Source organism: Heliangelus exortis, chromosome 6 (genome assembly GCF_036169615.1).
Source record: "Heliangelus exortis chromosome 6, bHelExo1.hap1, whole genome shotgun sequence".
In the NCBI taxonomy this organism is placed as follows: Eukaryota; Metazoa; Chordata; class Aves; order Apodiformes; family Trochilidae; genus Heliangelus; species Heliangelus exortis.
In genome coordinates, this window is record NC_092427.1 from 38073991 (window position 1) to 38090277 (window position 16287).

At 43.0% G+C, this 16287-nt stretch overlaps 1 protein-coding gene across 1 annotated transcript; it reads right to left on the bottom strand.

Annotated features, from left to right (window-relative positions):
• Window positions 1-329: 329 nt before the first annotated feature.
• On the bottom strand, window positions 330-15996 carry DYTN (dystrotelin). The gene is made up of 14 exons (XM_071746247.1): window positions 15863-15996; window positions 13733-13807; window positions 12774-12975; window positions 11249-11334; window positions 10234-10322; window positions 9543-9614; window positions 9047-9210; window positions 8060-8171; window positions 6537-6682; window positions 5322-5487; window positions 3732-3802; window positions 1754-1913; window positions 1023-1482; window positions 330-528 (listed from the first exon to the last, which is right to left on the bottom strand). The coding sequence occupies exons 1-14, from the start codon at window positions 15879-15881 to the stop codon at window positions 392-394; spliced, it is 1959 nt and encodes a 652-aa protein (XP_071602348.1). The 5' UTR covers window positions 15882-15996; the 3' UTR covers window positions 330-391.
• Window positions 15997-16287: the final 291 nt, after the last annotated feature.

Genomic DNA, 16287 nt, shown 5'->3' on the forward strand with positions numbered 1-16287 from the left:
CTCTGGAAGTTTTAGATATGTTCCATCAAATATGAAGTACTAGTAGCTAAGGGAAAAAAAAAATCACTCTTCTCAAGTTTTAGATGCTGCAGGTAAAACAACATTCTTATTAACCATTCTATACTAATATCCAAGTTAAGAAAGGAAAGGCTCTTCTAAAGAAATTAATTCCTTTAAATGTTCAAAGCATCTTTTCCTTTAAATATGAATGCAGTAGTTTGAAAAATCTGATTGTGTAAAGGAGCTGGAAACCACCAACAGAGAAGGAACATCAGTCTCTACCACTATTTGTCAAGTCAGTAAATACAGAAATCTGTTCTGCTGAGTTATTACGATGCAACATCTGAGACATCTGAAAGATTCTGACATGCCATCAATTACCTTCAGTAGCTCAGTGAAGCTGGGAGGGGAAGGGCAGTTTCCATCCCTTACAAGCTGGTGAAGTTATGTGGCTGATGAGGTCAGAAAAGGATCTGGACACGTGTTCAGCTCTAGAGAAGAACTCCTGCTGCAAAGCTGACTGATGAACTGAAAAGTAGAACATATTTTCTTTCAGAGCACTTGAATGCTGCCAGAGCCCTGAAAAACTTCATAAATCTCTAATAGAGGATAACTGTCAAAACAGCAACTTTTCCTGTCATTCTCCTTTGTAAAACCATTGATTTCAAAGGGATTTTGTATGTCTGGAAGTCTGCCTGGGACTAGAGTCATAGCTACAGTTACACAGAAGTGGCAACAAGACCTCCAGTTTCTTCACCCGTGGAAGCTCTGGTGAGCTCTCTCTCACCAGAAGGCAGCTCTTCAGTGGGCTGCTAAGGCTGCTTTACCTGCTTTGACTGAGCCTGTTTCATGTTGGCCCAACTCTCAGGGGCTGTATCCTTCCTTACAGAGCTGGAGTACTTCTACCCTGGCAAAGGCATGATTCTGAGTTTCCTCTGAGGGGTAAATGATTATCAGCAGTGTTACAGAGTAAGCTGGATGAAGATGAGGAGACAGTGTCAAATAAATAGGAGAACTTATACCTGGTTGGGCTTGGAGAGCCAAAGCATCCTGCAGTTTCCTCACCAGCTGCTGCAGTTCCAGTTCCTCACGGACTTGTTTCTCCTCAGGTGGTTTCTGCACTGCAGTGTGAGCAGGAACTGCATTCCTCATGATGGCACAGAGGGAGCTTTCTGTCAGTGCATGTAGGTTTGTTTGAGTCTCTTTTGGGTTTTTATGCTGTCCCACAGAAGGTCTGTCACCCTCCAGTGGGGCTCCTGAGAATGTCAAGTCCTCTGCAGTGGGAACTCTCTGCCCAAGCTCCATTCTCTTTGCAGAGCTGGGGGGATTCAAAGCTTTCCCCTCTGCACATGTTCTGGAAGCAGGCCCTATTTGGGCAGGATTTACTCCATGCTGCATTCTTCTTTCCAGCAGGACACGTGGATTTCTTGGCATCACATTCTGACACTGTCCAGAAGGGTGCTCTGATGGCTGCAGCATTGTCTACAACAGACACAACACAGAAACTACACTGTGAAAATAACAGATATTTTTGTTTGCTGGTAGGACTGAAATGTGTGGGAAAATAATTTTGGATCAGAATATTTTTTTCAAATTTCTAATGAAGGAAATAAATTCCTTTCACAAATAAAATATTTCCCTGCAATAAAATAAAACTTTGCTTGAAGCAGCAAGAGTGCTGTTCTGCAGGAAAAGTTAAGTGTTCAGTGACTGCCCATAGCTATGAAGGTTCTTGGTATGCTTATCACCATACCTTTATTTCTTGCTTTATCTGCTGCAGCTTCATTTGCAGGTTTTCATGGCTTGCTTTCAGGCTTTGAAGCTTTGCCTCTATTTTGTAGCTTTTGTCTTCCTGGTAGTTTTGAAGAAGCTGCATTTTGTCCTTCCATTTGCTGAACTGCTTCTTGATGTACCTGCCAGGGACACAGCAGGGGGGGAATTTTGCTAGATCACACACACAGATGTGAGTGCAGTCATGGAAAAGAGCAAACACTGAAGCACAAACTTCCTCCTCTTTGTCAGGTCAGGCAGCTCTTGCCAGCTTTGGGGTTAGAAGCCAGTATTTCAGACCTGGGTATTCCAGGATCTGGGCTGTGTCCATGGAATGAGCAAGAACAGGAGTGCTCCAGATGAGGAAAGATGTGAGCTGAGCAGAACTGTGGCCAGTTTTAGAAATTACCTACTCACAGCACAGTGTGACAAAAATACCACTCACACCTCTCTTCTAGAGTTGGAATTTCCCTAAGAAGCCAGGGCAGAAACACATTCTTGTGTTCCACAAAATAACTGAGGTGGAGACAGCCAGAAAAGCTTGTTAGCACTGCAGTAATAAACAACTGCTCCCTGTCACACAGCTGAAACTGTTACCTCCCTGGCTGAGTTACATCCAGAAGTTACATCCAGAAACTGCCCCAGCAGTTTCTCTGGAAATATGCAAGATTGATGTGAATGGAACAGCAAGCCAGACCAGTTAAAATTTAAATTAATATTACAGTAGTCCCTTATAACCCCCTTTGTAAGAGTGTGCCTGTTACAAAGGGCCTTTATTAGGTCCCTTTTTTCCTGTGGTCTCTTTTATGGGTCTTTGTTGTAAAATGCTGACTGCCTTTAACTATCTCAGGGTCTGGTTCTGTGAAAAGGACCATAAATGCTGGAAGTTGTTCCTCAAAGAAGAACAAAGAGCTTTCCATGAGTGATGTGGCTCATTCACCCATTTCCATGAGAAGCTCTGGGTCAGAGGATGAGGAAGAACTTCTGGAGGAAGATCTTGGCTGCATCTCTTTATTTTCCCCTGTGAGAACAGAGAGGGAGGCAGGGACACACTTGTGATCAAACTGCAACTGCTTTGCTCCAGTCTTGGAGTGCCCTTGCCTGCCTTTGCAGCAGCAGCTGTACACTGACTTTTTAGAATGAAACAAAACAGGGACAGAGAGAACTGAACACACTGAAGGAAATAAGGAGATCAGATTCAGGATGAAATGCTACACATTGCTGTAATTCCTTTGGTTTCAGTGCTCACACACATAACTCTATCTACAGCATGTTCATTTGTAACTACACAAAATGAAAGAGGGGATAGCAAAGGTGAAAAAAGAATGTGAGCACAGTTGCTAATACATGCCCCCAAACCAACCAACCAACCAACCAACCAACCAATAAATTCATATTTTGACAATTAATATTTTCTCATGCCAGGGGTTTGAATATCAGAAGGGACTCTTGTGATAAGCTAAATGATGGAACTATTATCAAGTTACTGTAAAAAATTGTAAAAAATACTGTAAAAAAATACTGTAAAAAATACAAAAATTAGCCTCTAATCTCTATTTGATTTACAGCATATTGTTTAGCATATGATACAATTTTGACTTAAGAAACTTTATGTAAATTATTAAACCTGGTTTCAAGAGAAAACTTTGGAAAAGGATTCTATTCTGATATTTTGATGTGAATTCATATTTTTTCTCTTCTAAAGAGTAACTTCTAGAAGTGCAAACTAACAATTGCAGAAATGCTGATGAAAGCAAACCTAAATGTTTTGCTTTGCTAGATTTACTTGTCCAGTGATCTGTTTACCATTTTTCTGTTGCTATTTTTTTATCATTCATCCCCATTTGATAGGCTTGTTTTTTAAAATCTACAAAACATGGAAAAATCATTTGCATTTCAGCTCTTCCCTGGAGCAGCATTGCCCACCAGTCTTCAGTCACTGCACTCCTGTGTTTACCCACCTGCTGTCACTGTGAATGCTTTTGATGGATTCCTGTATTTTTAACACATCTGCTTCAAAAGAGGACATTGCCTATAATAAAAGAAAGTATCTGTTTATAATTTTATCAGCAGTAAGGTATCATTTTCTCTGCAAATTTTGCTATAAAAGGGCCTCACAAATGTAGTATTTGGCCTGGCTTACAGGTGGACTGGCTAACTTAGGTTTATTCAGATGACTGCATCAACTGATGCATTGAAGGATTTCTAATGGCTGTTAGAATGGACTGGAAATTTCAGTCCATAGAACCAAGTCTTGTCCTGTGGTAAATTCTAAGTGTATGAGAATACATTCAGATTAGAACAAAAATCTCATTCCCTGGAATTCCTGCAAAATGGAATATTCCAATTTGAGAAGATTCAGGTCCCTTGGTTTGGGAGAAAAATTGTGAGACTAAGAGCTGGGTCCCCAGGACCTCTGAGTTCATGGATTCTGTTATCATTGGACTTGCTGTCTGCTTCTTCTTAAGCAACATTTAAATGATCTGTGTTATAACATGTTGTAAATCAGGATAAAACTACTCAAAAAAGAATTCTCAGCCCAGAGAGACAAAGAACAAGTGAGAGCTGCACGTGGCAGAATGCAGGGATGCAAGTCCCATCTCACTGCCTCCTAACCCATCAAATACCAACCATCAGCATGAGGTGCTCCTGCAGGGTCTGCCCACAACTCCTCCTGCAGATATGCAGGTGTCCTCCAAGCAGAGTCCAAGGAAAGACATCCCTGGGAAAGGGCAGCAGAGCAGCAGCCAAAGGAGTGACCTGAGAGGCACAGGGCTGCTTCCCATTCACTGCACCCTTGGCTTCTGGGAGGAACAAGATGAGTGGATGACACAACCTGGTCTGAACACAACCCAGTGTTCCCTGTATTGTGAGTATGTGCAGAGGAACCAACCTCTCAAATAAATATAGAAAAAGAAAAACTGCTATGTAATTATTTTTATCTACACTGTCCTACCCACTCCTCTGGCATTGTTTCTCTGCAGGGAACCTGGAAATGGAAGACTGGAGAGCTTTTCTACACAAGCTATTTTTGTTGGAGTGGACACTGCTCTGGGTTTATCCTTAAGAAGGGCACCTTCTGTCCTCTTGCCATTGCCATGGAGACAGAAATGGTCTGAGCTTAGTAAGAACTCAGGCATCCTCCCTTGGCACTGGCTTGCAGTAGGAGGACATGATGGCATTTTTAACTGGCAGAACAGAAAGAGGCCTCCAGTCTTAGCAAGTCTTTAATGTGCTACTCTAAGACAACTCAAAAAGAAAAAAAGCAACAGATGCTTCAGAAGGTCATGGAAGTCCAGGTGTTAGCCACTGATCTTGGAAGGGTGTCATGGAAGTCCAGGTGTTAGCCACTGATCTTGGGAGGGTGTCACATTCAAGCTTCACTAAGATTTCAGTTTCCAGATTTTTTTTCTGTAAGTGAGAAATTAACTGAAAGCTGAAGCTGCCCATTACACTTCTGGTTTTATTGGTAATTAGAAGGCAAGGTGACAGTTAACTTGGTCACTCTTCCTCATGGCTTCAGCACTACTATAGCTTCATGGTTTGCTCACCTGAGCTTTTGTGCCTTGCTCTGGTGCCTTGCTGCTATTCCCACTCTTCTGCATTCCAGTTGTGTTTTCAGGTAGGAACTTGGGTGACTCCAGGACAGGTCTGTCCACTGGGAAAGACAGGTTCTCAGGGACAGGCAGTGGTGAAACACTCGGTTCTGCTGGAGTACTGTGTCCCAACAGAGATGGGATGGGATGGGATGGGATGGGATGGGATGGGATGGGATGAGATGGGATGAGATGAGATGAGATGAGATGAGATGAGATGAGATGAGATGAGATGAGATGAGATGAGATGAGATGAGAGAGAATCAAGACTTAACATGGTTTGGTACCCAGAAAGATCACAATAAAGCTAATGCACTGTAAGCAGGCAGGCAGCTGTGCTATTGACTAACCAAGCAATCTAGTTTAGCTGTGCCTGCTGGCATATTTTGGCCAAAGAAATTAAATTCCTTAAATCAAATTCCACTTTTTCAACAGAGTCTCAACAACAGGTTGTTCCTTCCACCCATTTAGTATCAGTGCAATTTGCTGCTTCTCTTTTTTGCTTCCTTTACCCAAGAGCTCAGTAACTTGGGAAATTCAAGTACAGCAGGACAGAAATGTCCAACTGTTCAGCTCACTCTGTGCTGGGAAAAGCTCCACAGTGACACCTCCAACAGCAACCCCAAAGTCTCCCTCTCACACCTACCCAGGCATTAGGTAAGCAAACACCCACAGAGTTACAGAGAAATTTTGCTTGCTCACAGGAACATTAAACAACACTCAAACGAGGGCAGATTTTTTGTGTTGCTGAATACAAGTGGGGAAATACTAGCAATGGAAAATGTTTTACATTTCAAGATTCTAAAAAGCAAACACTGAAATAAAACCCTCTGTGAGAATCTCTGCAAATATCACCAACTGGCCCTACTGCATTTGCAATGCTTGACCCTGGACTAAGGACAAGGAATGGCATGGAGAGGAAGGTGACAAGGAAGGAGGGCAGGAAGACACAAACATGTTATGTTTTATAAGCCAACTGGTGATCAGGCTGTCAGTCATGGTCAAGACACAGACCAATGTACAGCAATGTCCCATTTATGCTTTCCCTTCTTCAGGGAAAAATCAGGACTGTGGTAACAAAATCTCTTCCTCAAAGGATGCAACCGAGCAACGTCCCTCAGCCTGGCAGATTGTTCAGGGATGATAAACTCATCGGAAGCAGAAACTCACAAGGTCTTTTTGTGAGTGGGGAAGGGCCTCTCCTCCGTTATTTCCAGAGCTCTCCTCCTCTGTGCCTCCTTCCTCCTGCAGCGCTCTCCAAGCAGGTTGTTCCGCAGGGTGCGCAGGAAGTGCTGTGCACTCGCCTTTGCTGACACCTATCGGAATGAGGGATAAATACAGGAGGCATCCATCACCAACCCAAGGTTCCTGCTGAACAACCCAAGGGGTGAACGAATCGGCTGCTGCCTGAGCCCTGGAAGGGGAGCTGAGGAGGATGGCGATGCAGAACCACAGGCAAGAAGAGCAGCTCCAGTGCTGTTTGGTGAGCAAATCGCCCTGCCCGGGCCAAATTCAGGCAGCCTGGAAATGCTTAGTGCAGGATTTTTGGTGGTCACAATGATCAGGTTCACAGGCACAAGGATCATTCTGCCTGGCTAGTAATTAAATTTCCTCTTGATCAATGGCAATAATTAACTTTTATACTCGCAGGAAGTGCCTTCTGTGCCGTGCATCCTCCTCTCCCAGAACACTAAACCCACCCTCCCAGCATGAGGGAGGACTCAAACCCATCCTGCCCCCGGGAGGTGACTGCTGCAGAACACGGGAGCGCCCAGACAAACCGAAACAAAACAAAACACAGGAAAAACAGCCAGCCCTCGGGTCACGTCTCGGCGTGGCACTAACGCTGCCACAAGGTGTCAGCCTGGCCAGGAAAAACCGTGCTGATGCTCCAAATCCCCGACCCAGCAGCTCACACCCCGGTGAAGACGATGTGGAAACTTTGGACAGAAGCAGCTAAGAGTAGGAGGCATGGGGAAAGTGCCTCAATATTGGCTCTTTTATGTCCCACTGAAAGGATATAAAAAAATGATCTGTGATAATGAGTAGCTGAGCTTTTTAATATTGTTACAGATTTTGGCCACAACGAGTACTTGGAGGATTAACATCTATCTGATATTTTCAGTTTCAGAAAGAAAGCAATGAGGTGGCTACAGGTTAATGTTCCCCCAGACAAAGGGTGTTCTTTATTTTGGGGTGCTGGGCCCATGCTGCCTCTTTGTGCTTCACCCCTAACTGAAATAATGACAAATAAGTCCAAGTGGCTTAAAATACAGTAGACAAGCTCTGAAACAAAGGGAATTTAATGCAGGAATTTGTACAACTCTAGGATGAATTAGTTTCTGAAGGAGTCTGCTCTGGGACTGGGACACACTGGGGACCTTTCCACAGGTTTAGGGATGGTCTGTAAATAGCAAACTTGCCATGAAGCTCCCTGGGAAGAGGACTTGCACTGTGACATTGCATGGCTCTAGCCAGTTATTTCAGATCAAAACACTGCTTTTCAAGTGAGAAGTCTCCTTTTTTCTTCTCCCTTTCTCTGTTCCTGGATGTTCCTAGACATGTCACAGTCATCCTGGCCAAGACATGCATGATTTCATGACTCAGGAGTGAGTGTAGCTCAGGAGTGTACTGCCAACCTGCCTCCCTGAGGAGCCTCCTCAGGGAAGGGGCTGAGTACAGAGGGGCTCTACCTGCACACAGTGTTCCACAACAGGATGGGACCTCTTGTGTGGCTTCCTCAGACGCCCAGTGAAAAAGCAAACTTGGCAGAGGTCAAAATTGAGGCACTTGAGGCAGCGATACCTGGGAGGGAACACACAGGGATTAAGTTACTGCCCACAAGGAAGAACCTGGTTTAAGTGATTAACTTGATTACTGGAAATCAGATCCCTGGGTTTTAAGATGCAGAGAAGCACCCTTATTAGAGGAAGGACTTTGCTCAGCACCCTTCTTAGAAGAAGGACTTTCCTCAGCACCCTCTGAATCCAAGAGATATTTTGTCCCAGTGACAGTGGGCTGCTCTCCAGAACCCACTCATGATCTTGGCATTATTTATTTGCAGTATTTACATTCATTCCACAGAAGAAACAGTTGGCCTAGCACCAGTTTTGAGCAGGCAGTTGCACCTTCACATGCTGCAGCTGCACCAGCTCATCTCCATTTACTGCTCTCTGGGAACTGTCTTATCATTACATTTTAAATGCCAAAACCTAAAGCTGCAAGCTTGCTTTTAGTGAGAAGAGAGTAACAGCAAAATGCTTTTCTGAGCATTCTGGTCAGGGGATACTGGGCAGTGTTCCTTTTGATACCACTAGGACACTTTATAGCATTGCTGAGATGAAGAAGATGCTCAGATGGACAAGTTAGCTGGCCAGTGAACACACCTGATTACTGACCCTGCACCTAAGAAATGAGTTACAGAGCTGTAACTGACTTTATGGCTGAACTGCCAGTTTGCTTTCAAGTCTCCATACTGACATCTGAGCTACTGAACTAAAGAGAAGCAGGATGCAGGCTCGAGCACTGTCCTGTGATGCTGCTCTCTTGTCCTTAGATGTTAGATTAAGTTATGTCCAAAGTTTGCAGCTTAATACAGCAGCCAGAGCTTGTAAAATGGGCAAACAATGGTTAAGAACTGTTGATGTGGCTGCTCCAGACTCCAGTCACTGCTGACTCACCTCAGGCCTGTAATAGGGAAAACTTTGCAGACTCTGCACCTAGCCTGGTGAGAAACCCTCTCTGTAGCTGCCAGCCTGTAACACACAGGGAGCCACAGGAGAACAGCAGGCTCTGATCTCAGCCAAGACAGGAATTTTTCTTCAACAATTGCCAAATTCAGAACCTGGGAAAAAACACATGTCTCAAGTTAAGCCATTCACTTGGAAAGAACTGGTGTCTCATCTACAGTTCCTAATAAAAGCTCTGATTCTGGACTCTGCTGGCATAGATTGAACACTACTGGTTCCCAAGGGCTGTGGAATAAAAGCAAGAGTTTTCAGCAGTACCTTACTGAGGGTCCTTTCCATAGATACAAACCTCCTGTACTGAGAGACTGAGGAGCAGTCTTGCCCCCTAAGAGCAGGTACTGTGGAATGTCACCTAGTGACACACTTGGAATTTTAACCAACCAGCAACATTCAAAACCATTTCCCAGGACATGAAAAATTCACTCACCCCATGGAAACAGCTGTGAATGGCAATTTCCACACAAGATGGAGTGCAGCTTTCTCCCACCATGGCTGGGATCTGCAGCAAGAAGAGAGGCTGAGAATCACCCCAATACAGGACAAGTGTTTCCACCATGCTCTGCTGAGATGGTGAGAGCACCTACAGCAGTGCCATTTTACATACTGCTCTGAAGAAAACCTGTCCATATTCATACAATCAGTATGCAGCCCCATATTTCAGTAGGTGTCAGAATGATTTGCCTCCAGCCCACTTACTGTGTTGCCATGCTGGAATACTGAAGGACACTGGGTTTGGAGCCCAGGGGTCATTTTCAGATCCCATTTTCAGTGGCAGTTCAGCCTGAAACACCTGTATGCTCAGGCATCACCCTGCAGCTGCAAGCTGTTCTGGTGAGTACAGACACCTAAAGCTTGGAGTTGCTTCAGGAACAAAGCACCCAGATGCTTCCAGGACCTGTAAGCTCAGGCCAAAGGGATGTTCAGAGGCACTGATGTGATGAGAAAAGCTGCAGAACTCAGTTCTTTCATCTGCTTTGCACAGTAGCTCCCCACATCCACAGAGTGCCCTGCTGACTTCAGCCCCATAGTGTAATCAGACACAAAATGTCCCACCCATCTATTCTTTTTGCTTAGGACCCCACCAGATCTGCTGTGTGACAGCAGTGCCATGGCATTACCTGGTTTAAGTCTGTCAGCAGGCTTCTCAGGGCACGAGGGGTGATCAAGGCTGTGTTCCCATCAGGGACAGCATAAAACTGAAAGAAAGCTGAAAACAACCAGAGGAACTGAAAGCTGGAAGCCTGGCAGGACCTCAAGTCTCTTCTAGCTACTTATTCTCATGATTCTCAGCCTACTAAAGCCCTCAGGAAAATTCCCCTTTATTGGCTGTTTAACAGGTACTGGGTGATTGCTGTGACAGTGCTTTCTCCCTACAGGCAGGCAAAAGAGAAGAAAAACAAGGAAACTATGGCAATTTCTTATTGGCAATTTCTTGTAAGGATGAAGGAGAGCAATGAGCTCATTTTCATGTCTATAAGAAAAATATTTAACTATGTTTATACAGGATATGCCCTATTTAATTCCTATATACAGGATAAGCCCCATTTAATAATACAGTTCACAATTTTGAATTCTAAACTATAATTTAGAATTTAACACACAGTATGCAGTGGGAGTGGGAACATGAGGACAACATGCCACTTGTGGTCCATTTGTTCTCCATTTTGAGCATTTAATTCAGGCAGAAATCTTTGTGCTGCACATTGCACTGGGCTACCTTGATCTCCTGTACTTAGTTATTTAAGCACTTTTGTCTGATGTTAAAGGGGCTCTGAAAGCTTCCTGGATCAAATACATAAAATTGTTTTCTAACCCAATGAAATTTAAAACTAAGGGTTTTCTGTTCTCTTCTGCTGGGAAAATAGAACTTGGCCTTCATTTTTAACCTCTGTTTATCTTAAACTTTACTATGTCTTGTTCTTAAACTCTGTGCAGAGATGGCTACATTGACAGAAAAGCATTTGTCTGCAGCAGCCTCTCTCTAGAGCTGAGCACTCAGCTTCTCTTTTGCACAGCAGAATGGTATTCTCTATTCTCTATTCTCTATTCTCTATTAAATTAGAAAGAATAACAATGGAGATTTTTCTCAGAGCTCAGTAATTCAGGCAGCATATAAACCTGTGCATTTCCCACCTCTGTATTTAGCCAGCAGAGTGTCTCCTGAAAGGGCAATTAGGGCAGCTGCAGCAGATCTAGTTTTGATGTAACCTGTTCCAGATCTAGGAAAATAAAATAAGTTACACTGCGTTCACTGGGAATGTAAAAACTGAAACCTCTAAAGAAAAAGAAATATTGCTCTGTTGGAAGACAACTTCTGTGTGCATATGTGATGTCCCATTTAGTGATACTTTATGCTTAGGGCCCTTTGTCACTGAACAAAAATACATCAAACTGTTCAAGATGCCTTGCAATCATAAAACACAAGGACCTCCTTCAGATTCCAGGTAACAGATAGTTTTACAGGTACAATACCTGTCCTAAAAAAATTCTGCTCTTCATTTGTGGAGCCTTCCCCAGTATGGAGAACAGGAAGCAGGATTACAACCTGCATTTCTTTAAATATCATTCTCAGCCTCAGTGTGGCCCCAGATCTGCACTGAGCTTCTCTTGGGCTGATTCCCATTAATTCACTGCATCTCAGTTTCACCAAAAGGATAGAGGTTTGACCATTAGATCATAAATGCAGCTTAGTTTAGAGCCCAAATTTTGTGACACAGGCACCTTACAAAAAAACCAAGTATTTATGTGAAGACAAAGCAGATATAAATTGGGAATCATCACTCAGGAAATTCCAGAATTCTGTATTTAAGATACCATTTTTGCAAAGCAGTATTGCACTTTGGAACATCATTACATAAAATTGTCTTCAAGAGCTTTTAGACAATTTGTGTCTTTACAGAACATACTGAATAAAGCTTCACCAGTCTCTAAACTGTGAGCTGCATGGGAAATTATGAATTTATTAATTTAGTTTTTTCTTGAACTTTCACAGAAAGAAGCTTGGGATGAAAGCTGAAGTATATAATAAGACCCCCTCGTGGTGGTTTCTGTAAGCTTATTTACTCAGCTACCTACCCCAAAAACACTGAAAAGCCCCTGTGTGCTTTTGCCAGGAAATTCTTTCCAGTGTTGACAGTGGAGAACAGCAACGTGCAGAGAAAATGACTGAAGGAAAATGCTACAAAGCTTTTTGCTACCCTATATTCATGGCAAGAAACTTAAAAAAAATTATTTTAAAAAGAAATCACAACAAAATTACAAACTGTCCTAAGAAAACAGAAAAAAAGAGCAAGGTAGTCCTGTTAAGGAGATTCTTCTAAACTATTTCCCTACAGTGCACCCAAATGGCAAGATCCTCTTGATGTTTCTAGCTTTGTTTCATAATTAGCTTATTCTTATCTTCTGCAAAGCCACTGTATGTGAAGCTGCCCACAGAAAAAGTCAGCATGGACTGGCAGACACCTGGACTTCCAGATCATTTTGGAAACACTTGACCACTGTTTCTCTGCTAATGATTCCCACAGCCAAACTGCTCCCAGTGAGTGTACCAAGGAAAGCACCTTCCAGATGTGAGAGTTTCATCCAGAAATGGTGTGAGAGTGGCAGAAACAGCCTTAGCCCAGCAGTAGGATGGATTCACACCTGTGCTTCCTCTCACCTGTCATACATGGCAGCCAGCAGGCTCAGTGTGAACTCAGCAGCCCTTGGATCCACCTGGCCTGGTTTTTCTGATCTTGCCCTTTGGAACAGCAGTGTCAGCATCCCAGAGATCTGCTGCACTTCCAGAGAAACCTGCTTTAATCTCTGGCTCTCCTCACTTGATAGGATGAGCTGAATCAGAGACACATCAATCAAATCCACTGTGGGAAAATTCAGGGAGAAATGAATGAGGATTCCTGTCTGTCCATGAACAGAAGCTCAACATTCCTAAGTGCTTAACTACTGCAAGTCTATAAAATGAAGTATAAACCAACATGCAACATAAAAAGGAAATAACCTGGCAAAGGTCTTGCTGATTTCCAAGATTTCCATGCACTTACACTCAATAGGGGATTTACATCCAGTAATTTCCAAGTGAGCTACATGACCAAGGCTTTGCTCCATAATTCCTTGCGTTCACAGAATTCTCACTCTTTTCAAAGAGAGAGAGTGAGTGCTAGCCAGGGATTTTCTGCTCAAACAGACTGTATTTTGTTCCCATTAATACTTATAGTATTGATAATGTCTGTAAATGCATTTTCAATGATCCACAATTACTTCCAACAAACAACTCCTAAGAAAACCAGAAGAATTTGACATTTAACAAGATCAATAATATATAGATAGAGTCATAATTGCCAGTGATCCCTACCATGGCAGTGTTACAGAGTTTAATAAAAATTAATTTCTCTCATGCCTTTAGAATTTCAGTAATATATTTCCACTGACATTCAAAAGGGGAGAAAAAATCAATTTGTATATGAAGTACTATCTAGCTTTTAAGTGTTTTTCATGCATGCTGAGACCCCGAGGTGGAAAATGAGAGAAAAGCAGCACGGTAACTCCTGGTGACAGCAACACAACTTTTTTACAAATTTCTCCCCCTGTCAAAGCAGAGGATCCCTTTCAGCTACTCACACTGGCACAGACTTTGTACTGAGCGTAGTTTTAGGGCTGTTCTGTAGACAGAGCTCTGAACATCACTGAAAGCCTCTGTGAAAGAAAGCAAACACACATTTCAATGGGGTGGTTAGTTTCAGAAAAGAAAGAAAACCACATTATTTGATTAAAAATCAAAATCACCAAATCTGGACTTGATGGAAACCCACAATGCTCTGAAGGAAAACTTTGAAAATCTGGAGAAAAACAGAACATTTTCCTTTCTTCCAACACCTTTGTGGGGAAAATGATCATCTCATGATCACTGACATGACAAGTCATAAAACCAGTATTTAACATAAAAGGGACACTTGCTTCTTTGGGAATCAAGTCTGTCCATGGACCAGAAAAAAGGTTATGCACTGTGCATACTCCTAACCAAGGTCATAATGAAACAGTATTTCTCCAGGCAAAACAGTTTCATGGTCAGAGATTCTCTTCTAGAACCAACCCTCTGTCAGTCTCCACAGAAGGGTGATTGTTTTGGATGCATATTGTTTCAAGTATTAAACAGAATTTCTGCCAAGCCCAACACCTGGTGCTCTGTCAGAGCAGATAAGCAGTTCACCAGAACAACTGGCTTGTGACATGTCTGCTCAGTAACCCCATGGAAACTGCTCAGCTAAATCCCAGACACTGACATGATTTCAGCTCATTCCCTTCACAGCACCACAGGATGTTTTCCTGAGTGGGAGCTAAGGGCTTCTGGACAGAATTTGTAGCTGGTACCTTACACACATAGCTATAAATTTAAGACAAAAAAAAAAAAAAAAAAAAAAAAAAAAAAAGACCTGTTCACAATCACTTTAGAAACTAGCAATGGATTTGTCAGTTATCCTCCTGTCCTCAGAGACTCTGCTTGTACTCCAGAGAGGAAGAGTTACTCACAGTTGATTAAGGCCAAAGATAAGCTACCATTATGCATAACTGAGTGGAAATAACTCCAAAAACTCTCTACCTGTTTAACTGGGAAATGAGCCAATCTGTGTGCAATGGCTTCCCACAAATGTACCAGACTAATGTTAACAGTCAGCAAACCATGGGCTCTGCTGGCTCCCAGATGCTGCTGAAGATAAAGAAACAGGGCAGTATCTGCTACACCATCTCTTTAGTCCTGCTCTTGTCCTGCTATGGTTTGTGAAATGATTTGGAGATGGAGTGCAGCTTGCCATGCAGTGTGACAATTGAGTTCTGACTTCTGTGCATCGCCAGGTCTCAGGCTATGGATTAAGCTCCACATTCTTATTTCCAAACAAAAATGTTAGAAACACACTCATGATCCAACTCCACACCTTCCAAGTACAAGATGACTTTGTAAGTGGAGGGAATCAGTTCCAGGAGCAATCTGCTACTCACTGCCAGTCCATCCTTACAGACAAAATGGGGCCTCTAAGCAGGGCATTTTTTGCCTGTTAAGCAAAGCTCCAGAATTAATGTGCAGCACCACACAAGTAAAACAGCAGAAAAGGGGAAAAAAAAGCCCAAATAAAATACAAACTCTTTTAGGATTATTATTTATGAGAGGCTATTTGAGGACACATAACTCATCCATTTCTCATAGGGATGGATCTTTCCCTTTGGAGAGAAAACTACCAGGTAATCATTCTGCAGTGGGTCAAATTTCACCTCTAGACTTGTAAATTCCCTTTGTTGAGAAGCTGACAAAGGGATCCCAAACACCTACAGAAATGACTGAATTGCTTCCTGACATCTCCAGCTTGTTACCTCTGAGTTCTGCCCTCTGTGCTACTTGTTACATGGCAGATCTGCTAAGATTTTGCACTCAAAGAGGGAGTGCATGACCATCCTTCATGCCTAGCCTAGAGTATGTGAAAAAAACCCCAGCATATTATAAATTATAAATGAGGGAACATGGCCCCTGTGTGCCTGATGATTCCATGAGCCAAGGTGACAATGGCAGGGAGGGTGCCAGGACAGACACCAGAACCAAAGGTAGCACAGCATATCTGTGTATTTTCTCACTTATATGTTACAGCACAGAGATCCTGAAAGTTTTATGACTTCACTACAATTCATTAGTTCCTGTCAAACAGACACAGAAATGTCTCTTGAGAAAAGCTGGGAAACAAAAAAGAGAAAAATCCTTACCCTGCAAGGCTGGATCCATTTGAAATGAGCAGATGGCACGAGGCGTTCTATAAGGAAACAAAGCAAAGTGTAGAACCACACTGTGCTGACAGAGACATATTGAACCTTTCCAATCAAACCTTTTAATCTGAACAATTCACTGGATGCCTCTCAGGGATTGAGTTAAACAGAACGACATGAGGCAACACAATGGCTTTGGTGCCAAGTGCAGAGACACTCAGAGAGCAAATGGCATGGTCTCATGGAGCAGATAATGTAGGCACAGCTCTGGGAACTGCAAAGTTGTGCCATGGTGAGAAGAGTCCCCAGAACAGCTTCAGGAACAGGCAAGGGAGAGGACAGTGTTTACAGACAGGATGACTACACAGCCCACAGGGAGTTATTTCAGGTCAGAGAGGGCACACTGTTACACTGCTGTTACACTC

Excerpts from the sequence above, each read along its gene's own strand:
- DYTN (XM_071746247.1), bottom strand. Across the intron at positions 11,335-12,773 it reads CTGGCTGCCATGTATGACAG|ATCTGGAACAGGTTACATCA; the intron begins GTGAGAGGAAGC and ends TTATTTTCCTAG. Across the intron at positions 5,488-6,536 it reads CCCACTCACAAAAAGACCTT|TACTCCAGCAGAACCGAGTG; the intron begins GTGAGTTTCTGC and ends GTTGGGACACAG.